Source organism: Crinia signifera, chromosome 2 (genome assembly GCF_055691185.1).
Source record: "Crinia signifera chromosome 2, ASM5569118v1, whole genome shotgun sequence".
NCBI lineage: Eukaryota > Metazoa > Chordata > Amphibia > Anura > Myobatrachidae > Crinia > Crinia signifera.
The window spans coordinates 398,411,665-398,437,054 of NC_139218.1; the positions used below are offsets into that span (position 1 = coordinate 398,411,665).

Consider the following 25,390-nt stretch of genomic DNA (forward strand, 5'->3'; position numbering starts at 1 on the left):
CGAGGGGACGCGGTAGACTAATTTGGGGTCCACGTGATTAATATATAAATTGACAGGAAATAAAGGGCAAAACTCATGGTGGCCATTTAATGTGTCGATCATTCCTGTGTCAACCTTTTGCATGCGTTGAACTTTTGTCTGTGTTGACCATTTGGCGTCAACCTTTTGGCTGTCAACCTAGATGCTGTCGGCCCTTTTTATCATAACCCCTATTAACCCCTTCAGTGGTATTTTTTTTTAGGGAGCGCTCCCCACTGGGCGATTTTTTTTTCCTGGGGGAGCGCTCCCTAAAAAAAAACCCACCACTGTAACCCCCGGGTCCGGGCAGCACCGCTGAACAGTCCATCAGCCGCTGCCCGGCCCTGCCCACAGCAACCCGACTGTGTGCGGCGTGACATCACATGGTCACGCCACACACAGCGGGGGAGAAGGAGACAGAGCCGGGCAGACGCTGAAGCTGAGCTCGGCGCTGATCTCAGCGCTTAGCTTGGCGGCACTGGCCGGCGGGAGGGACCGCAGGCAGTGGCACTCCTGAGACGTTTCCGGGTTTACCAGTCTGCGCACTGGAGCAAAACCAGGAAAATTCTCGGGAGTGCCACTGAAGGGGTTAATACATTCGGAAGATTCTGTGTTATGTTACGCGTCCTTCCGGATTCTTTTCTCATTAGTTAATCTAAGCACCACTATTCTATACTATGTTATGGTAGACATTCAAAATTCAAATAGGGAAGCCACACCCACTGCCACCAACTGCCATTCTAAACTGACTCACTGGCAGTGGGTGTGGCTCCTCTATTTGAATTTTGAACTGTGCTTCAGCTCCGCCTCTGGAGCCAGCACTTTTGGTAGCATAGATTTAGGTTTATATAGGTGTTTACCAAAGTAATAACTAAGGGTGTGCAAGTACTGACACCATTATGACATCACATGTACAGGGAGGGGTTGTAGGACCCGGACCCAAGCCTTAACTTTCATGCTATATCACTAGTGTTTTCTGTTATTTAGGACCATCCCAGCATTGATATGGTGTCAAATACACCTGGTACAATCCCAATGTAGGTAGATGATAACACTGCTGCACCGTACAGTAGGAACCGTAGAACACAAAAATTCAGAATCATAATATTGGGCAGGTATACTTGCGTAGCCGTATACTAGGAATTTGTTTTTTGTTTGCTGTGTAGCAGCCGGGTGGGTAACAAGTAAACAGCATACATTATAAATAATATAAACAGGTGGGGGAACATGTACAGTCACACAGAAAGTTATTCCGAGGTGACACCGTGTTAGATTATGTGCAGAGGGTTACGGCGCGACTAGGATGTGAGGTGTTCTTGAGATCACGTGTCAGCAGGTGACCACGTGAGGGAAGAAACTTTTTAGGCTTCTGGTGGGAATAGCCCTGTAGCGTCTGCCTGATGGCAGCAGGTTAAACAAGCCATGGCCAGGGTGTATGAAAGAAGGTAATTGATAACTCCTACACTGGCGCCAATTAATACGTTCCTATATTTGTAGGAACGGTCCTCTTCTCCAAAAGTGGGGAAAGCTTGGGTATAAATACCGTACGCCCCTTAAAGTATAAGAGGGCTCCTCTTCTCCGAATAGCTGAACTCAATAGGATCACACGAGTGGATCCTATTGAGTTCAGCTATTCGGAGAAGAGGAGCCCTCTTATACTTTAAGGGGCGTACGGTATTTATACCCAAGCTTTCCCCACTTTTGGAGAAGAGGACCGTTCCTACATATATAGGAACGTATTAATTGGCGCCAGTGGAGGAGTTATCAATTACCTTCTTTCATGCATTATATGTTTTTGTGGTTTTAGGGTTACCACATTATTGATACCACCCCTACAAGGCAGCCTATTTAGCGCACATCCACCATCAAATCTCCTTTTTGCATGGCCAGGATGTAGTTGGTCCTTGACTATCTTCACTGCCCGCTTTTTTGCTCTGGACAGGTACAGGTCCTGGACAGAGGGAAGGTCCGTCCCGATTATTTTCCCCACAGTTCTGACTACCTTTTGGAGTCTGCCAGGGCCGGCGCAACCCACTCAGCAGCTCCTGCAAAGCAGGGAGGCGCCATGCTGAAAAGGCGCTGTCTCCCTCCCTGCTCTGCTAAAGCTGCCTCAGCCCTCACTGTCACTGCCTCCTGCACGCCACCCCCAGCGCCTGTCTGACAGCGGGCGGGCGGCAGTATAAAGAGCTGCTCCCTGCACCGCGAGTGCACACAGCCTGCATGTCGCCCGCAGGGCCTGTCTGACAGCGGGGGTGGCAGTATGGAGAGACTGAGAAGCTCCCTGCACTGCGCACACACACTCCTCCTCCTGTGACCTGCCCCCTCTTCCTCACGGACACTTGCGCTGAGGCATGTAGCGCTGTCTGTGAATGCCTGGATGACATGTCCCCTACCCATTACTCCCTGCGCCTGTCAGCTGTCAATCAAATGACGAACAGGCAGCAGCGCCGCATCCCCTTCCTTCCCTCTTCTCAGTGTGCTGTGCCAGTGCCACTGCCAGTCCTCAACACTCCGCCCCCTCTATCTCCTCCTAGAGGGGTGTAATGGCGTCCTCAGCGTCCTGCCTACGCAGATAGAAGAGGAGGGACTGCACAAGAGTTAACCAGCAAAAGAACAGTGAGTCTTTTATTATACATGTTTATAACAATTTTTTTAATAATTGTAGATTTTTTTTATATTAATTTAGACACTTTTTAAATAATGGCCTGGGATATGTGCCTAAAGATGGCCATACACGCTGCAATAGCAGCGTGCGATGCGATGTGTGCTCCTGCGGACTTTTAGTGCCTGCGACATTTTGTGGACACAGCACTGAGATGGTGTATGCATACATGTACGTGCACCCGAGATCCTCCATAGGATTGCATGTTGCATACGCTCCCACAATCAGCTTGTTGCAATGTGAAAGGGCGCAAAAATTATGGTTTGCAGGAGGGCGCCGAACACCCTAGCACCGGCCCTGGAGTCTGCATTTGTCACTCTCGCTGGCGGAGCCGCACCAGACCAGTATTGAGGAGCACAGTACAGACTCCACAATTGCAGAGTAGAAAAGGAGCAGAAGCTTCTGTGGGATGTTGAACTTCCTCAGTTGCCTAAGGAAGAATTGCCGCTGCTGCGCTTTTCCAACAATAGTATCAGTGTTAGGCCCCCATTTAAGGTCCTGGGAGATTGTGGTTCCTAGGAACTTGAAGGAGTCCACATTCGACACCACACTGTCAGCGAATGTTAGCGGAGGAACACCAACAGCCGTCTTCCTAAAGTCCACTACCATCTCAACGGTTTTGAGTGGGTTGAGCTCTAGATGGTTGCTGCTGCACCACCGGGTCAATTACCAATCATAGAACTATAACCAGTATATACTGTATAAGAAGTTGAAAAAGGATGTTCAGACATTACACAGAGGAGGTTCTTCAGAGCCTGTGTATTATAGGCAGCAGGTAGATCTTAGTCGCGAGGCGCTTGCAGGAGGTGCACTAGACATGGGGTTGCGATATGGGATTGGAGCTAGGAGAACAGCCATGAGGATTAGCATCAGGTGGGGGAAGAATAGGCTACACTGCGGAAGTGATTTTGGGGATAATTTGAGGAAAGATACTGTAGATATTAGAGGCCGGTTGGAAGACTGTGAATAGCTGAGATTATCTACAAGCCCCAAACTACAATATGTTGGAGCTGGTGCTCCCGGTGCTGGAATGAGGGAACTATTGTACGGTCTCATCTCATTGACTGAAGAACCTGGTACAAAACATAGAAAATAGATAGAAGTTCTCAAAATCAATGGAAATTGATGATTTCAAATGCTATGCGGTATCTAATCAATAACTCCATCACACCCCATTGGCCTCATGTGATAGGTGGTTATTACACAAGTTATCTGTACAATGATGTGACCGGTCCCGGGATGGACCCTGATTCATTTAAGCAAGAGCTGATAAAGTATGTACAGTACTTGGTTGAACCTGGTACCTGCGTTCCCTGCCGTTCCTCCCAGCCAGAATAAGCTTTGTTATATTATGTCGGGGCAGAGACGGCGGTGTGCCATGGGAACACCCAGTGGTTTATGGGCATCCCCAAGAAAACGATGGGCGTTCCCATGTGTATGCAGGTGGGGCGATGCCTGCCGGCAGGGCTACCGATGGGAAATTTGGGGCCCGGGACTGATTTCCAATCCGGGCCCCTCCAGGGCCCCCCATCTCCCCCTCCCTTCACTTACCGCCCTACTCCTGCTGAAGGTCCCAAAGCACAGACTTCTTCAATGCAGTACACCGGCGGCCAATTAAAATGCAGCACCGGCTTTTGAGCCAATCAGAGCTCATGTACCGGCAGCCGCTCTGATTGGCTAACGGTACACAAGCTCTGATTGGCTCAAAAGCCGGTGCAACATTTTAATTGGCCGTCGGCGTCTTGCATTGAAGAAGCAGGCAGCACAGTGGAGGCAGTCGGGGGAGGGGTGCGGTGGGCAAAATGAGCTTCCAGAGTACCCACAGCACCCACCTGTTTGCGGCCCTGCCTGCTGGGGGGTGGGCACCTGACGTAACAGGATGTCAGTCGCCTGACCGGTCTTCGTCAAAGCGCTCACAAATAAAAGTCCATTTTCTCTGACTGCTATTTGCGGAGATAGGAGAAATCAGTCGGCGACCATCGAATGTTTGCTCCTGCTAGTGGAGGCATGCAAGGGGATGTGTTCTCATTTAAACCTCGCATGGTGTCGAGGGAAATCGGCGGTGCCGGGGGGCGGGGGGCTTTCGTACAGACAGCATCTCATGCGCTCGGTCAGCTGTGATGTTCATATCTTACCGAGGTCTTTCCATCTGATCCATCTGATCTTCCCAATGTAACACTGCGGTGTAAATGCTGATTTATTTCTATGTGGCAGGGGCACATTCCCAGCCCGTACTCCTATAATAGACCCGTCACCATCTGTCCGGACACGTGATTGTGTAATGGCCAATTTCCTCTCTCTCCTCATGTTCCCAATAATAATGACAATAATCGTACTGAGTCACAATCCGGTATTTGCAGGTGACAAACAACAAATGTGTGCACAGTAACTATACTCAATTATAATAATGATGTGTTTATAACCATCTATTTATATAGCTCGAGCGTATTCTACTGTACAACTGGCAACAATACAGGCAGGCAGAGAGGTAGGAGGACCCTGCTCGGCAGCTTATGATCAACCACATTTTGGACTGATAGGTCACACTTGGTGAACTCTACACTGGGCTGGGAATTTACCACAAGGTGGTCCAGACGTATTCTGAAGGGCCCAAGTATTGTAGCTGCTCCCCAGTCCACCCACCCATCTGCTGCGTTTGAGGCTTGCTACTGTATGCCCACTACAGCCAGGTGCCCCATGGCCTGGTCTCCTCTGCCACTGGGCATCCACCACCCTTGAAATCAGACACCTGATTCTGACACGATCAACCGTAGAAATTAAGGCCGAGTCTCGCCTCCATGCTGGGCGTTTAATGACTGCCCCTGCCTCACTCATGTCCCATGGCCGGCTTCTCCACTGTACTCCAGTCCCAATGTTCCAAAGCCATCTCCTTTGATCCTTCAGATTACAACAAGACATTTATAGATTCCCCTGCTAACAGTAACTTCATTATGGCCCAAAAAGTTCCAGAGCTTGGAATTTGTTCTGTGCCTGCAGTTACCCAAACCCTAGAGTCTGTCCTGAGGAACCGAATGCTATCAGAGATGCTCCAAGTCGTTCAGGGAGACATTGTTATTCCAGGTGACCTCCTATCGGTTCCATATCAGTCATTTTGAGATGTGCTCAGTAATATACAAGCTGCTGGTACACTTCAGTACCTGTCCATGAAGAATGGGACTGTCCCTCTGACCTGATAACTGGGAGACCTCCACCTTGTACTATTATATAACTAAGGAGACACTGGGTGTACAGTGTATACATGGCATTGGCCTCACCTCCAGGCCCATGATGGCCCTTAATCCGGCCTTGATCTACGCCCCGTTAGCTTCCTGTATAAAGCCCCCAATCCTGAAGCAGCGCCAGTATCCAACCCCAATCCACAGGTAAGCACACACCTGACAGTACAGGGATACGGTCCAATTGTCGACCCCAACTAGGTCGACAGTCATTATGTCGACACCGTTGGGTCAACATACCGCTAGGTCGACAGGGGACTAGGTCGACGTGGGTGAAGGTCAACAGGGGTCTGGTCGACAATAGACTAGGTCGACAGTGGTCAAGGTCGACACATGCGTTAGGTCAACATGGGTTAGGTTGACAGTCAATAGGTCAACATGGGTTTTTTCACTGTTTTTTGAGCCGACATGTGCCGACAGTCGGTATTTAATGCCCTACCATCCACTAGGGCATGGTGGGAGAATAAAATAGTGTGCCGAGCACAGCGAGGCACCGCGCCCAAAGCATATAGTCGACATGTGTCCATGTGGGGGACTCATGTCGGCATTTTGACTGTGTTGACCTTGACCCCTGACGTCCTAGTCCATTGTCGACCTAGACCCCTGTTGACCTAGCTGTATGTCGACCCAATGGTGTCGACCTAATGACTGTCAACCTAGTTATGGTCGACCAAACAGTACAACAGTAGCGACTTATTCGGGGACTGGTACAGTGCATCTCATTGTGTTAGAGCCTCTTTATCGCCATCTTGTGGTTCAAGTAAAACTAGGCCTATACAGCAGCAGTACTGACAAAGAAATCCAAGCGTTCTCATAGGCCCACATGTATTAAGATGGGAGTTCTATTAAAGATAGGATGTTGCCCATAGCAACCAATCAGACTCTTCTTATTTATTTAGCACTTTCTAGAGCAGGGGTGGCCAACCAGTCAGAGACAAAGAGCCAACAAATATGTTTAGGGACGCCCAGGAGCCAACATCATGCACATATTAATGAATGGGGTATGGCCTAAAGTCCTCTAGGCATAAAATACATGATAAAAGCCAGATTCACATAATAAAGCGTCTGCTTGCTGTACAGGCCAACCTCATACAGTGGTCGAAATGGGAAATGTGCAGTGGGGGTGTGGCTTTATAGGAAATACGCAGCAGAGTGGGGAGGGGCATGCCGCGGTACATCCAGCAATTGGGGGAGGGCTCCACGGCATGCCCATTATATATAGCCGCTCGCTGTGTGTATGGAGGTGGGGTGAGGGAGGGGGAGGACCAGCACACTTACAGCACTGCGACAGGGGGTGATCGCCCTAATCACAAGAGCCCCAGTGTCATTATCCACATGCTGCTTGAGAGCCACGGGTTGGCCACCCCTGTTCTAGAAGATAATAGATAGAATCTGCATGGTTGCTACTGGCAACATCAGATCTTCAATAGAACTCCCATCTTAGTGAATTTACCCCATGAGTAGTCATTAATAAATGATGTAACCTAATTATTAATATACTATTTCTTTAAAATGTATTGAATTTTATTGAAACGTCAAGCGCAAACCAGGTGAAATATAGACACAAAGCTACATTTATATGGTGGGAAAATACATGATGCAAAAGTAAAAAAATAGATTAAACAAAGGCAGTAAAACATTTCCTACTGGACCTATATGTCCCTTAAACTGCTAAGAAATGTTCTATTCTGTTCTAGGCCTTTTATGGACTCTGAAAGTACCGGTATCCAGGCTGGATCCTACTGTACATATCTAAATTTAGGTGCCAATTCAGGATTGCTGGTTACACCCTCGCCGGGCCATTGGCTGTGTGGATGGAGGGCCGAGGGTGTGGCAGCAGGGAACAGCCAGCGTTTTATTGGCGTCACTATAAAACCGCTGGGCTTCCCTTGGGAATACAGGCGGGTTGATGCCTGCCGGGGGGGGTGGGTGTCTGATGTCACATGATGTTAGCGCCGCCCCCTCTTCTCTGTACACCGAAGAGCGGGAAATAAAAGTATGGCTGATCTGTACCATAAGAATACATACAGATCACCAGCAGTTGGATATCGGTGGTCAAAATACCGATGCCAGCATCACTGGTGTAACCAGTATTTTTGCGTCCCTTACCAAAAAGGTTTCTGGCACCCCCATCTATTAATTATCATTTTTTAACCTACATGCTCATTGCCTGGGGTTGCATGTTCATTGCCAGTGGTTTAATGCTCATTTCCAGGGATTACATGCTCATTGCCAGGGGTTACATGCTGGTTGTCAGTCGTTTCATGCTCACTGAGAGTGGTTACATGCTTATTGCCAGGGATTGCATGCTGGTTGCCAGTAGTTTTATGCTCGTTGCCAGTGGTTTCATGCTTATTGACAGGGGTTACATGCTCATAGCCAGTGGTTTCAAGCTCGTTGTCAGGGTTAACATGCTCATTACTAGTGGTTACATCAGGAGGGCCACCTAATTTTCGGGGACCTCCCGGCCGTGGCAAGTACTAATTAATTCCGGCGAACACGCACCTGGTGAATGCACATGCACAGAAATGACCCTGAGCATGCACATACGCCCACCATCGGTCCCTGTGCGTATTTTCTGGTCCATGCGAATGAACCAGAATAATCCCCCCATGAGAGATATTTCCCTTGACAGCTGCTCACGTACTGTGATACTGTCTATGTAGGCGAGAAATGTTATTCCATACTGTAAGTGAATACATAAAACACCACAAAGCACAACTAGAAACTTAAAAAAAGAGACACAATACACAATTCTTTGACTCTGAGTTTAATAAACTTATAATCATTTGAATTACCTGACATATTGAAACAACATAGTTACAACATAGAGAATTGAGAAGCTGTATTAATTAACCGTACAAAGTACTTTACAAAGAGTATTGCACAGAAATAATACTGAGATCTAAACATGTCTTGCTGTTCATTTCTTTATATGTTGGTGAATGTCAGACATCATAGTACATACTACAAGGTATAAATGACGGCGTATTAAAGGCCACCAGTTAAAGCCCATCACTAGGATAAGGTAGGTTATCTCAGTTACCCTAAATTATCGTTCAAACACTTTTCTAAGTTGCAAATGGCGACTAAAACAATCTGCTTTTAGCCTGCGGTGGCGGATGGCGCACCACAGATATGAAACCACTCTCTGGGAAATGTTTTACCAATTATAAACATTGGTATTAAAATGTACTAAAGTATAGACCTACTCCCAATGCTGGCTAAAGGACGGATAATAAAAGTCTGATTAACCAATGAATTAACGGAGATGCTTTTTATTTTCAGTTTAAATTGAAATGTATTATTTTCCTGTAAAACAGGGACGTACATCAAGTCAAACATTTCCACCAACAAATCCATATACTTTCCCTGGACAACCATGACGAAAAATGTGATAAAGTCAACACTACAACATGTGCGTTGCAGATATGTCCTCAATATCCTCATAAGCTCCATCTTAATGTACGAAACAAAATAATTCTAAAATGTATCTATAGTTTATGTTTCACAAAAAAAAAAATATATTAATTGTCATAGAATGCAGCATTTTCATATTCACAGTGGGAATCCGGAGAGAATGCCGTCATCCTTAAGATGCTTAAAGGGACACTCCAACCATGACACGTTCACATTTAAAATAATAACGTTTAATATATAATACACTCTACTCAGGAGAAGGAGTCCTGTTAGGAATGTTCCGATGTCACCCAGACGCCACAATTAATGCGTTATACAGAATTTTCCCTTTGGCTTTCCCGTTGTGCTGTTAAATACGTGCCAAGGATTATACACTGAGGCTCAAACCGCATATATTGTATATAATGATTCTTCCCGAATTTATATCAATGACAATGGAAAATGTTTTTATTTTGCCTATTAAATCTTGCCTGTTATATGATGGAAATACTTTACATACTTAATAGGGTTAGAATTTGCAGGATTCCAGCCCTTTATTTTATTTTTTATTTTTTTAAGGGCAATAATTTACAAGGCAAAACCGTGCCTCGTATAAGATTTGCACTTTAAAAAAAAAATGTACATGTACTTAATATGCCAGATGATATTCTCAAAAATGTATATTTATTGTGAATTACTTTAACAGGAAAAAAATTTGTAGACATTTAAAAATTTCCAACAATATGTGTGTATGTAAGTAAAAAAAAAAAATCAAAAACTTTTTAAAAAAGTTCTCTCTCCAAAATGTTAATTTTTTTTTTGGTTTAATTTCAGATATAGTTGTGCTCAGTAACCAGGGCAGTCCAGGGATCAAAGATTCTAGGGCCTTCGAGCAAAGGAGGGCTGGCCCAATCAGAGTGCAGCCTTTCTCTACCCGTCTCCCAGCCAGACAGTGAATGGCTGTCAGCATTCTTATAGGTGTATAGCTCCAGCTATTCACCAATCAGAGTGCTGAAAGCAAATCAATGTAAGGACGCACAGGAAGGGTTAATTAAGTTTTAATATTTTTCATTCTCATGAATGTTGTGCCCATGGCCTATAATACTATTAAAATTGCCCTGTCAGTAACATGACAAGAATGTGCTGTATCCAATGAGATAATTACTTAAACTAGTATTGTTTAAACTTCCCAGATTAAAGTGGATATCTGATATTCCGGTCACGGTACATTTGCATAATCTGGACATTGTTATTAAATATTTGTTAAGGAACCATTACAGAAATTAATCCAAAAGATTGAATTCACCTTTATACTACTAATATCATATCAGTGTTACCATTTAAATAAAAACAGGTATTACATATTTCTATAATTTTATGAAATGAAATGTATAAAGTGTAGATAATTGTCATTGTGGTTATTTAAAAATGTTAAAACCTCTAGCTTATTTATACTAAGGTTCCTATGCATTACATCGTTGCTCTCCTGTAAATGTCGTTTCAACTGAAAAAATAATACGCAATTAATAAATTAATTTTCAAATTACAAATGTAAAAAAAAAAAAATTTAAGGGATCAGTTAGGTGCTTGCGTAAATATAACTTTTTTCTTTTTAAAACCACTTTATACAGGAGTAAGGGTACAGTAGTATCATAAAACACACGTGTAAATAAAACAATGAACAAAATAAAACAGGGATGGAACTAAAATGAAACGTATGCACATGTTATGATCACTTTTACTAAATATACATCTTATCCATCTCATGAAAAATGTAATTGAATACTCATTATACAAAGATAAATATTTACATAGGATTATTATATTAAAATTACTAAGCAGTCAATAAGTACTGTGTGTCAAGCAAAAAGGCGGTGACAGCAAAAGACAGTGGAGGCGGTCAGCGGTGATAATATTAAATCAAGGCAGCTTCTACTGTATGTAAATAAATTTGAGAACTGGGAGAACTGCACTTATGCAAAATAAAATATCTCTGCTAAAAAAAAAAATTTGCTTATTCCGAAAAACAAACAGATAATTCCTAAAAAAAAGAATTAGCTAATTCAGCCCAAAAATATATATACTGTAGCTAATTCCGCAAAAAACACTGATAATTGCTAAAAAAAAAAGAATTTGGTAATTCCATAAAAAACTAAAAAAACAACAACTAATTCCTAAATTCCCAAAAAAAAAAGCTAATTCTAAAAAAAAAAAAAAAAAAACACACTTAAAATAGTGATTACATTTTGGCTTTTGGCATTTAAATGTTATACTATAACACAAGCCCCACCGTGAACATTAGGAGCAGCACTGAGACAACTACAGCATGGATCAGCCGCATGTATATTAATACAAATTAACTTTTTTCTATACACGTTGAATAAAAATTGTGACCCTGAATTTCCTATTTCTATATTCACATACACAATAGTAATAATAAAAATATAATAAAATAAATAAGCCTTGCACTTCACTACTAAACTCTCCATTTGGAAAGGCTGCTGTGTGTTTAGTGGTCTTTCAATTACTTTATAAATCTTGCCTTAAATCACATTATGCTCTACTTCAAAAACAGAAAAAAATTAAATGCCATTCAAGCACGTTATCGTAGCCATAATTTTTGGGTGCACCAAAAATGTAAAATTCTAAAAATAGTTTATTAGTTGGCCCGGAGAAGGAAAAATAAATGTTTTAAAATGTATTGTACACATAGTAAAGTGAAAAAAATATTTATTGTTTGTGCAAGTTAAAAAAAAAAAGCACTTTTATTCACCCGGGGAAATTAGAATTTTAGTGGTATATCTATGATTACAGTTCAATATATTTTGGCGTGGGAAAAATATTTTTTGAGTTATTACTACAGTAGACAGAGGGGGTGCCGCTCACTAATAGATCGGGATCCCGCTTCTTATTTTCACGTTTCCACATAAGAAACACAGGAACATTATAAAGTGCCATTGGGTCTCGCCAGTTTTACCCACATATTGCGATACAGTAGCAGCGAAGATTGCTTTTCCTTGTACAAAATACATTGGATTTTGATCTCAGATACCACCAAAGCTACGTAGTTTAGCGGTGTACTCTTTTTTGGGTAACAGATACTTGTATGATACTACTGTAATTATACAAAATGCATAAAATATTTGATTAATACAAAAGTGCTACAAGTACTCCTTACGTACGTAATTAGGTATACGGATCATGATTGTACGCTTTAATTCTCAGATTTTGTGTCGGATTAGTTAGCTGGAACAGAAGGAAGGTAGCGAGATGCAGAGTGACAAGTATGGCACAGCAGTAAGATTATAAGGGCTGCCAGAATCGGTCTTCTTTTTAGGCTCTGTTGAGTAGAAATGAGGACGCCCCATCCAGGAGGGTCAGACGGTGATATGGTAAGGCCAACCCCAGCTTATCTGTCGTTCGCGGGAGGTGAGTTTGTTCCGTCCTCTTCCTCCTCTTTGTCGTCTTTCATCCCTTTCAGTCTCTGACGAGCAAAATCTTCAAAAACAATATCGTCGTCGCTGGGCGGGAGGGAAACAAAAAGTTGAACATTCAAATAATGGGATAATGAAATCAGCATAAAAAAACATTTGATCGTGATGATGAAATCAGCAACTTTTTTTTTACATTTCCGACCTATCTGCAGGGAAAGTGGATGATGGGTGAGATTCACAATTCCCTGAGGACTTTTTTAATATCTAAAGTATACTTTTTTGTCTCAATTATCATGTCAAAGTGAATTTTAAGGAGCAGAGTTTGGGCAAACATTTATTGGCCTGAACCAATACTCCTGGGAGTGCCAGGGCCATTGTAACCCTTGACCTGGTGACAATTTGAAAATAATTTTTTTTTTCAAATGTATTGCTTAAACTGTATTTGGGGGGGGGGGGGGGGGGCAGATTACTTAGGGCCTCATGCACCAACGTTATCAGAGTCACCACTGGGATACACCAGAATGATACAATGGGTCATAAAGGGTTAATGTAGGGGCTCACTGTGTGGCTGTTCAAGGCCACACAATCCTAGGGGCATTTGAGAAGGGGCAAACAGGGACAATTCTTTTTAGAATGTAAGGTAAACTGTGCTACATGAATATAATTATAAATAATTATCTGAAAATCACATTAAAACATCAACTACAGCATAGCGAAGAAAGCATACAGATGTGTCCTCGTAACATTAGCGCCTATACGCTATACAGCACCAGATGCCTGGTGCATCAGTGCCGCTCTGAAAGGTGGCTCTTTCTTTAATTTTTTGCCTTATTCATGGCTGAGACGCAATATCGCACCAATCACAGTGTATAGAGACGCTGGGCTGCAGCTTTAACCGCACAAGTTTAGTTTCACTCATGCAAAATGTCACAGGCCGGGGACAATGGAACGGAACTCGATGCGAGAAAAAGCACTTCCTATACAGATTCAGACTCAGTCGCACACAGACTCAGTCATCCATAGAGGCGATGCCTTGTGCTGCTGAAGTCACAGTGTATGAGGAGACATCTACAAGCTTTAGTGATAAGTCCATTCATCTGAAAAATCACCAAATAATGTCCCACAGTCAATTATGTTGACAGTCACTATGTCTGTGCTACTACTGTACACCGAATTCTGGTGCCAGTATCTTAACAAGCTTTAAATGCTGTTAAAAGCATAACTGTGTACAGAAGAATTGTGTATATAGTTATAATACCTGCACAGTTAAAATGCTTTAAGTGGCATTAGGGTCAAGACACCGCCGCTACCACTGTAGGCGAAAATGCCCATGATTAAATTCACGAAAGACAATTTTTTTGTTGTTTTTTTTCACCTGGAGAAAAACTTGGCCAAGATTAAATACATCCCTCAGTATTGAATCACGGGCATTCTTGGATGTTTTTGAGTACATTTTGACTCATGCCATTTCATTTCTTTGGGGGGGGGGGGGGGGGTGAATCGGCGTGGATGAAAATGGCCACATAAAAAGAGCGTTAAACGGCCGCAAATTCGCCAAAACAATGTGAATTTGTGGCAATTTCAGCACTGGAATTGAATAGGGGTGAATTGAATTTGCCCAAAAAAACAGGTGAAAACTGACGATTTTTTTGCCTGGCGAAAATATTTCATCCGGGATTGAATACAGGCCGACACATATCTCAGATACACAGATAGATAAATGATCTGCAGCTGTGATATAAGTTCTGCATTGATGCCCTCCTATACACATTCATTATAAATTCATGATTATCTGGTTACGAGGTTATAGAAGATAACTCATTGCATGAAGCTTTGACGACAGAGCACAAATGATAAGAGACGGAGAGGTACAAGTCTTACTTGGTTCTTCCTTTCTCTATGCGCATGCAAAGCCGTGCAGAGAAGAGAATGGTTAGCCGACACATGCGTTAGTACCAGACATGCAGGCGCAGCACATATTATATAACACACTATATACAGTATATATACATACAGCTTACTTTGTATCAAACTCTATGAGATTTGTATCTATAGGTGCTTCCTTCTCTGGAACTACAAGAAAGAGTCGCAAACAACATTATGATATGATGATTCATTAACCGTGAAACATCCTGACATATCACACGTAACACAGCGATCGCCCGCAACGGAAATCCAGGGTTGTCTTCTGAACCCACATTCTGTATAAGGGGTACGGCGTAGCTGCAAAAGACTGTCACCCCGGCCATCTCTCTCATTGTTAAGGGGTTTATTTACTAAGTCTTGGACAGAGATAAAGTACCAGCCAATCAGCTCCTAACTGTAAATTTTCAGACATGTCAGTTAGGAGCTGATTGGCTGGGACTTTATCCTTTACCTTAAGCACTGTCTACCTCTTACCTTTTGGAGTCGACCTATTGACTATATTTTTACATTGAATCTACTGTATCAACCAGATACTACAGCAAAATCCCCAGGAGCCATTTAGACGGCTTTAGTAAATCCAGCATTAATAGCAAAAACAACTGGAACGTTTGATAAACTTTCCCCCTTGCATCACAACAGGAAAGACCTTGCTGATACTGGAGATTACAGTGTTAGGGGGAGTCCAGTTTATGGGGGGATTATGGGTAACCCTCTCTAAGCTCCATCTCCCGTTCCTAACTCTCTACCTCTACCTCTTCCTCTTCTTGCTACTGTCTTTTCTATTGACTTCCTTCACGGTTATACCTACTGTACAGCTGGGGTTCCTTAAACGTGGTCCTCAAGCCACCCCATCTGTCCAAGTTTTAGGAATATCCAAACTTAAGCACAAGTGACTTAATTAGTACCTCTGTCTTTTTTAATGTCTGTACACAAGCAGTACAACCCAAAAATAGTTTTTTGGTTGATATCTTGCAAATAATGAGTCAAAATACCAGCAGATCCGAGACCAACAGCGAGATCCCAATGTCAGAATCCAACGGACCACTAAGGTAAGTACTGAGGTTGGGATTAGGGTTAGGCAGTAGGAGGGGAGGTTAGGCTGTGGGAGTGGTGGAGGTTATGGGTTAGGCTGCAGGAGTGGGGAAGGGTAGGTTTTAGCTGAAGGAGGGGGAGGTTAGAGTTAGGCTGCAGGGTGGAGGAGGTTAGGGTTGGAGATTGGGGGGATTAGGTTGTGCGGGTGGGTAAGGGTAAGGTTAAACTGTGGGGATGGGGGAGGTCAGGGTTAGGATGTGGAAGTGGTTAAGGTTAGGGTTAAGGTTACGCTATGGGATGAGGGTTAGGCTGTGGGTATGGGTGGGTTCCACGTAGGGTAAAAATACTTACCGCAATATTTCAGGATTTTGGCATCGGGATCTCTACTTCCAGTATTTTTTATCCATTTAGGAATAGTAATTGATTAATGTTGTTATGATATTTCAATAACAGGGTTTGTATCTTTATGAGATCACAGGACGGCCCTTTATGGATGCTAGAAGCTTGAACCGCCAACGGGCAGCAACTCTGTGCAAGTGTGGACTGTACAAACCATGAATACCTGAGCAGCACCTCATAGAGGGGCGATGTATCGAACTTTGGAGAGAGATAAAGTGGAGAGATAAAGGGTTCTATCTAAATATTTTACAGTGCGTATTTCCAAACTATCTAAGACAAAGTTCATGTCGGGACAAACCTTACAATAAAAGTATGTCTTGGCATAGTTCCCGGAGATCCCAGAGAAAAGCTGCTATCTCTGTTTCTCTGGCTCTTCTCCATCTGTCAGCGGCACCAACCTCCCTCCCTAGCCCAATACGCACAGATATCCTACAGCGTCCATCTGCTTTGTGCTGTAGAGGATCTGGTCTGCTAAGTAGCATAATGAATAAGCCCCTGGAGGTGAATGTCTACTTATTACCAGTTGCAGATGGTGAAATGTGTAAAACAAAAAAAGCTTAAAATCAGTACAGGTTGAGTATCCCGTATCCGAATATCCGTTATCCGAATTATTCCGAAAACCATACTTTCCAGAAAGTGGAAAAAAAAATTTGTTTAGCTAAAAACTCACTGGGGACATTTGTAACAGCACTACTGAGGACATGATATGTAACTGGCACTATATATTTACAAGAAAATGATTGCTTGGCATTCAAATTCAATATCTGAGATAGTACACAAATTTTGTTTCATGTTTTGAAACCTTGTTTTTTGAACAAATAAAATATATTTATGTGTATTTTATGTGGTAATAAAATATATTTGTGTTTATTTTATTTGTTTATACAGCATAAATGCAAGATACTTCAAAATACATCATTGAAATATTAAAATATTCCAAAATACGGAATAATCCGTTATCCAAAATTCTCCTGGTCCCGAGCATTTTGGATACGGGATACTCAACCTGTATAAATATAAATATGCTCAAGAGAAAATACCCATCAGATTCTAATAGGATTCTAATAGGAACGCAGTGTGTTCAGAAAACGGTGGTAAGCCTATTACATCAGTGACGTCTCCAAACCTACACTGCATTTATATATGGAGAAAACATAAATATCCCATTTTCTGCTATTATGGTGGAAAAAATGACATAAGCTGATTGGTTGGTAGTGTACTTTATCTCTCCTCAAGGTTTGATATATCTCTCCTATAAACAGTTTGCTTTCCTATGTGAAATAATAGGCAGTAGGGTGTTCAAAATATTGATAATAGTAATAATAATAATAATAGTAATCATAATAAATAATATTAAAATTATATTGATAATAATCATTTTTATTATAGTAATAATAATAACAAATAATAATAATAGTTATAATAAAAATAACAATAATTATAAATTCTGAATAATAGTAGTAATAATAATAATAATAATGATAATAATAGTAAAAATAATAATAGTTATAATAATAAAACGTATTAATATCTATTATAATAATAATTATTATAATAGGAATAATAAATAATAATAATAGTTATAATAAAAATAGTAATACTAATACAAATAATAATACTAATAATAAATATTAATAATATTATTATTATTATTATTAATATTTATTATAAGTATTATTATTTGTGTATTATTATAACTACAATTTTATATCAATTTTCTTGCTACTATTATTATTATTATTAATAATAATAATAATAATAATAATAATAATAGCAAGAAAATTGATTTAAAAAAATTGTAGTTATAATAATAATAACAATAATAATAATAATACAGAACTTGGAAGCCACTTCCAGATGAATGAAGCTACGTTTCACCAGTATTTTACCCCAGACAGCCCTTCTCACCTTCTCTGTGTAGCAGCTCCTCCTTGGGCTTCGGATGCATAAGAGTAAAAGGCAATTCTACAGCAACATCACTAGATAACAAAGACACAGGATAACAGTAAATTAGATCAATATCTCAGACTGAGAAAACTTGTGTTGAGAGATTGCGGGCATGTGATGCACAAAGGCTGTAAATCTCGTCAAATAATTATAGCAAAGGTGAAAATAAAATCAGATCAGGAAACGCAGGAAGCATCTCAGCACCTACTGTATGTGTAGCAATAAATTATTTTTTGCTGTGACTTTAAAAAAAATAACTCACAGGCCTATTGACACTTGCACTGTACCCGGCTGTATTAAATGTCTGCAGACATCAAGTATAACTTTTGCTGTTATATTTTCATTATTTCAACTACTTGAAGTCACTCAAACAAAGTTAATTGGAATAAAGGTAAAATTGTAAGAAAACCCCCAGTTTTTGAAATTTTCAATAGGGACTGTAGTCTGATCCCTATTAAGCACAAAATTTTTCAGAGCTTAGCCCCGGAGGGTGACAATATACTGCCTCTTTATGCCTATTGAGACTTGATATCCCTCCTCTACAACCTTGTGTCCATTGCAAAAATGTTTCAAGAACTGATACTACTGCACATGGTGAGTGACTGTGGGGGAGTCTTCCAAAATGTAGAACACTCTTCATTTTGCGCTGGGACATATTGCTCAGAGAGCTTGTATATGCTTTCCCTAGCTACATTTTTGCCTTAGGAATACCTTTATTAAAAACCCTCATGCAGTATACACCACAATAGACTGTTAATAATTGGTGGCACTGCTGAGATTATTACTTTATAGGCCTGTGGGAGAGGGTTATAAATAATAAGAGTTAGAAAGCTATGACAAAAAAAGAAAGGAGTAAGACTAAGGGCCTTATTTTGGTTCACTCTTTCTGACAAAATCCTTCTTAGATGGACAAAACCATGTGCACTGCAGGGGGGGCAGATGTAACATGTGCAGAGAGAATTAGATTTGGGTGAGTAATTTTGTTTCTGTGCAGGGAAAATACTGACTGCTTTATTTTTACACTGCAATATAGATCTCACTTTGAAGTAAAACCCCACCCAAATCTAATTCTCTCTGCACATGTTACATCTGCCCCACCTGCAGTGCACATGGTTTTGCCCATCTAAGAAGGATTTTGTCAGAAAGAATGAACCAAAATAAGGCCCTAACAACTCTATTGATTAAGTAGGTTTATTTTACTATCAGATATTTTGGACCTACTGGACAACTTCTTCAAGTCAGACAGACTGATAATAAGATTAAAAGCTACTTCCAGTGGGCTGACAATAGTTATTAGCAGTACGTAAATTGGACAAGCACAGCAGTATAAGGGTAGAAATAAGGGACTTCACCATTTTAATATCTTTTATTTAATATCTGATAATCAGGTACATGCACAGCTGCCCCCTTACTGCACATTGGGGCTCTGCAGATTGTTGTGTTACAATTACAGGGCATTATCATCTGTTATGCTGAAACTAAGTGACACAATTACCAATGTGATTAAACAGTGATGTCCAGAAAATATGGCCTCCATATATCCTGCCCTACTCTCTAATTTGGAGCCAGCCTGAACTCACATTTCCTTTTTGATAAATGAATATCTGAGACTTATGAATACATAAGTGTAGTCAGTACTGTAGACCAGATATTGCACTCTGGCGTCAGAATCACAGGACAATATAACAGTGCGCTATAATTGAACAGATTATATGAAGATGCATGAATGTCATACAGTTATTATAACAAGGTGTGATGCAGCGGTGGATGCAAGTGACAGAGATTACGTGCGTGCAAGGGGGGCAGCTCTGTCTCAGCTACATGTGTATCCATGAATTCGTCCTCGCACTCTGTCACATGGTAAGGGAAGCATGCAATGCAAACATTACATCACCATGCAAGGAAATGGGAAGGCAAAATACAACTGTTGCCCGCCTATCCAAGATTAGATTGATAGCTCACAGGGCTACTCACATCTATTTTGTATGGCTGCCTATGCGCTAATCATTGTGGACTGCAGTGGTCATATTAGTATTGTCGATTACTTATGAAGAATAAATGCTTTCACTGACAAACTATAGACTCCCTAAACCGCAAGGCAGACAGTGTTCCTATGTAAGTCCAAATAGTAAGATGTCACTCAGAGTATGAAACACAATAATACAGAGACTGTTTCAAGCAGTCAACGTTTCAGGGAGTTACCCCTTTTATCAAGACCTGAAACGTTGGCTGCTCGAAACAGTCTCTGTATTATTGTGTTTCATACTCTGAGTGACATCTTACTATTTGGACTTACATATCATTATTTGGATGGGCACCAGAGGCAGCTGTATTACTAAAGTGGAAAAGCAGGGGTTAAAGTGGGCCAGAATGGGGCAGGGCTGTGTTCCATCATATGTAATTGCAGGCAGAACCAGTACCGCCTCCGCTCGCCCACAGGCCGTGTGGGCTGCAGGGGGAGGAGTAGGGTGTGTGTGTGGTTGGGGAATAGGGATATAGCGTGCATATGTTGGACTAGGGTATGTGGGGGTGGGGTATGTGGCATGAGGACATTATGTTTATATGACACTACTGAGGGCATTATCATGTGTATAAGTGGCACTACTGTGGGCATTATCATGTGTATAAGTGGCACTACTGTGGGCATTATCATGTGTATAAGTGGCACTACTGTGGGCATTATCATGTGTATAAGTGGCACTAATGTGGGAATTATCATGTGTATAAGTGGCACTACTGTGGGCATTATGTATGAGGGGCACTAATGTGCTAATGTGGGCATTGTGTAATAGGGGCATTACCATGTTTTGTAAAGTGAATAAGGGCCACTACATGTGGTTGCTGGACTGGTTGCATTCAAAGACGCCTACAGAAATTGCGCGCACTGGAAGCCATATCTACATCAGCCATAGGACAGGTGGAAATATTGATGGTGTGACCGATGTTTGTGTATAAGGATGCACCAATCACGTATATAAACGCATAAAGTGGGCATCTCAGTCCTGGCAAAGTCAGGTATAGGAGGGGAGGGATGATACTGGCATCAGCATATAGCCGCAGTTGCGAATACAGCAAAAATTGCTAAGCAGGCGCAACAACGCAAGACTCCTACTAAGGCCCAATATATTATTTTCTGCTGACTAGCTGAGAATAACAATGATATATATACTGTATGGATGGTAATATCACTACACAACAGTCACACACTACAGAACAGTTATTATTTACTAGTTACCAGTGGCGGATCCTGAGGGGGGCTGCAGCACAGTACAAAATTCAAATAGGGGGGAAACACGGTACTTGTGGAGTATCACGGCTCCCACGACCTGCATCGTATGCAGATCGTATGCTAAAAATCGCATCGCATCGCATGTGGCATACGATGGCATACGATGCGATGCTTTACCGATTTTTGACTATTTTTGCTCAAAAATCGTATGCCATCGCATAACATCGTATGCCATATGTAGTGGCATACGATGTCATACGATGCGATACAATGTTTTACCGATTTTTGAGCAAAAATGGTCAAAAATCGGTAAAACATCGAATGGCATCGTATGCCATATGTAGTGGCATACGATGTCATACGATGCGATACGATGTTTTACCGATTTTTGAGCATTTTAGCTCAAAAATCGTATGCGATCGCATCGGATGCCATACGATGGCATGCGATGCGATGGCACCCGATTTTGGACTGAAATGCATCAGAATGCATTGAAATGTGTATTAAAGTAGTGAAATGCCCCCAAATGCCATTTTTCATAGTGCACCACCCCCACTATCAACGTCAACCCGAAGCGTGGCGAGCGCAGCGAGCCCGCGAGGGGCGGCGGTACGCGTCCTACGACCTTTTCATACCCCCACTATCCACGTCGGCGTGGAGTTGAGAATAGAATAGTGTGGCGAGTGCAGCGAGCCCCGCGAGGGGACGCGGATACCTTCACAGCTATACGCGTCTCCTCGCTCGCCATGCTTCGGGTTGACGTTGATAGTGGGGGTGGTGCACTATGAAAAATGGCATTTGGGGGCATTTCACTACTTTAATACACATTTCAATGCATTCTGATGCATTTCAGTGCAAAATCGGGTGCCATCGCATCGCATCGGATGCCATCGTATGGCATCTGATGCGATCGCATACGATTTTTGAGCTAAAATGCTCAAAAATCGGTAAAACATCGTATCGCATCGATGGCATACGATGCCATGCGATGTTTTACCGATTTTTCACCATTTTTGCTAACAAATCGGTAAAACATCGTATCGCATCGTATGACATCGTATGCCACTACATATGGCATACGATGTTATGCAATGTTTTACCGATTTTTGACCATTTTTGCTCAAAAATCGGTAAAACATCGTATCACATCGTATGACATCGTATGCCACTACATATGGCATACGATGCCATGCGATGGCATACGATTTTTGAGCAAAAATGCTCAAAAATCGGTAAAACATCGTATCGCATCGTATGACATCGTATGCCACTACATATGGCATACGATGCCATACGATGGGAGCCGTGATACTCCACAAGTACCGGAAACACCAACTGTCAGTGAGTCAGTTTGGAATGGCAGTGGTTGACAGTTGGTGTGGCTCCCCTATTTGAATTTTGAACTGTGTCATAGCGCCACCGCCGGAGCCTCCCCTATTAGTTACGGTAAATCAACCCAGACCAATCGGTGACACAATGCAGCCGCTGTCCCTGACTGATGGGAGCAGGGATCTGTGACATGAGGTAATGGGTGCAATAGACATGATGCATGCACATAGCCCCTGGCAATGAGCCCCCTGCACAGGACACTAGCCCGAGCACTGAATGGACACTGAACGGTGATACATTTCCACTGAGGACAGACTGGAGTGGGACGAGACAGATGCAAATGGATGCGGCTTGCAATGGCTTTGTTATTACCTGGACGCAAGGTCTCCCAGTAGGCTGGCATTGTTCAAAGCAGATTACATAATTAGTCAGGAGGAAAGTGCATGCATGCAGTACATTGCCCATTCCAGGGTCTCGCCACGATGGCATGACATAGGAGCCGGGCACTTTAGTCCCTATACAGTCTGTGTCGGATCATAAGAGACAGAATTCTACAGGAATGGCCTGATTCTAGTCGCACACAGAACCCGTGCAGCAATGAGATTTATTGGAGGTCGCCCGCCTGCGACTTTACGCCAATGTCGCCAATGACGTGTGCCCAGCCGAATGTGCAAAGGCTGAGATGCCCACTAAAAGCACTGTGCGTGCTGTAATACCCATGGGCAAGTCCTTATACCATCAGTCACACCAACAAAACGTGGCCCGGCACTATGAGCATGGCCGCCTATGCCTGCAGCTGCGCAACTGCTTCCGCTGACACGCCCACTACGCTTTAATTCAACGCCCAGGAGCTGCCGCCACTTTCCCGACACATTTCTGATACCGTCTGGCCAATTACACAAAACACCTCAGGGTGACGCATTCGCCGCAGGGTCGTCGCTGACCAAGGCGGACATCGGTGCTGCATGTCAATCGCGTTGGACACAGAATCAGGCCCTAAATGTTTATACAACTTTATTAAACACATTTATACGGCAGAAATATTCCAACATTTTACCGGAATAGAAATCTCTACGTCTGAAATTTGCGCTTAAATACATTTTCAAAGTTGCAACCTGGGGGTCTAATGTGGGCGAGTAGGCTGAGGTGTGAGGCAGGCCCGCATGGATATGTACACGCTAGAATGCAGGGTCTCACAGGCAGGACCCTCCCTCCTTTGGGTTTCTGTACAGAATTCTAGAGTTTGGGGTGTGTCATTACAGGTATGTATACCTGTCTGTCACAGTTTGCAGGTAAGTAATGTTACATGTATGTTATATCCCCTGGGTATGACGTTACAGACCATTATGACTCTATTATGTGTTCCAATCAGTCACTAGCCAGGGGAGCAATTACCTGGGGAACACAATGTCACACAATGTACCGGAGCAGGGGAAGGCAGCATGTAACTGTACAATGGCTATGGGACTACAAGCCCCAGCATGCCCTGACCTGCTGCTGGCAGCTACCGGCTTTGGTCCTCTCACAGCATTAGCAACACAGACAAGTACAAGAGAGGACTTACCCGCCCCGTGACACCACCAGCTTCACCTTCACTTTGTAGGAGACGATGATTCCTAGGATCTCCTTGTTGGCGCCGTCTCTCAGCCTACGGAGGAATAGTACAGTGATGTACATGTAGGGGATGGACGGACGGACAGAGGAACAGTACAGTGATGTATATGTAGGGGATGGACAGACAGACAGAGGAACAGTATAGTGATGTACATGTAGGGGATGGACGGACGGACAGAGGAACAGTACAGTGATGTATATGTAGGGGATGGACGGACAGACAGAGGAACAGTATAGTGATGTACATGTAGGGGATGGACGGACAGACAGAGGGAGAGACAGAGGAACAATACAGTGATATACATGTAGGGGATGGACGGACAGAGGAACAGTACAGTGATGTACATGTAGGGGATGGACGGACAGAGGAACAGTATAGTGATGTACATGAAGGGGATGGACGGACAGACAGAGGAACAATACAGTGATGTACATGTAGGGGATGGACGGACGGACAGAGGAACAATACAGTGATGTACATGTAGGGGATGAACGGACAGACAGACAGAGGGACAATGCTGTGATAAACATATAGGGGATGGACAGACAGACAGAGGGACAATGCTGTGATAAACATATAGGGGATGGACAGACAGACAGAGGAAGAATACAGTGATATACATGTAGGGGATGGACGGACGGACAGAGGAACAGTACAGTGATATACATGTAGGGGATGGACGGACGGACAGAGGAACAGTACAGTGATGTACATGTAGGGGATGGACGGACTGACAGAGGAACAGTACAGTGATGTACATGTAGGGGATGGACGGACGGACAGAGGAACAGTATAGTGATGTACATGTAGGGGATGGACGGACAGACAGAGGGAGAGACAGAGGAACAATACAGTGATATACATGTAGGGGATGGACGGACGGACAGATGGACGGACAGACAGAGGAACAATATAGTGATATACATGTAGGGGATGGACGGACAGACAGAGGAAAAATACAATGATATACATGTAGGGGATGGACGGACAGACAGACAGAGGAACAATACAGTGATATACATGTAGAGGATGGACAGAAAGACAGACAGACAGAGGAACAATACAGTGATATATAGAGACAGGATTATATGCATTTGCATATTTGCATATGCATTTGCATATTTTTCCCATTCTCACTGGTTATTGCATATTTTACCTAAAATC

At 42.7% G+C, this 25,390-nt stretch overlaps 1 protein-coding gene across 4 annotated transcripts in view; it reads right to left on the reverse strand.

The window, feature by feature from the left end:
* Positions 1–8,670: 8,670 nt before the first annotated feature.
* LOC146058295 (beta-arrestin-1) overlaps positions 8,671–25,390 on the reverse strand; it is a 100,747-nt gene continuing 84,027 nt past the window's right edge. Inside the window, exons 12-16 of one of the 4 annotated variants that reach the window (XM_083170529.1) lie at positions 24,176–24,259; positions 22,984–23,007; positions 18,015–18,085; positions 14,771–14,822; positions 8,671–12,836 (exon numbers count right to left, since the gene is read on the reverse strand). In XM_083170529.1, coding sequence (XP_083026655.1) covers positions 12,725–12,836; positions 14,771–14,822; positions 18,015–18,085; positions 22,984–23,007; positions 24,176–24,259 — 343 coding nt within the window. In that variant the 3' untranslated portion in view covers positions 8,671–12,724. The remainder of the gene's footprint in view (positions 12,837–14,770; positions 14,823–18,014; positions 18,086–22,983; positions 23,008–24,175; positions 24,260–25,390) is intronic. The other 3 variants (XM_083170531.1, XM_083170530.1, XM_083170532.1) reach the window with 3 other exon arrangements.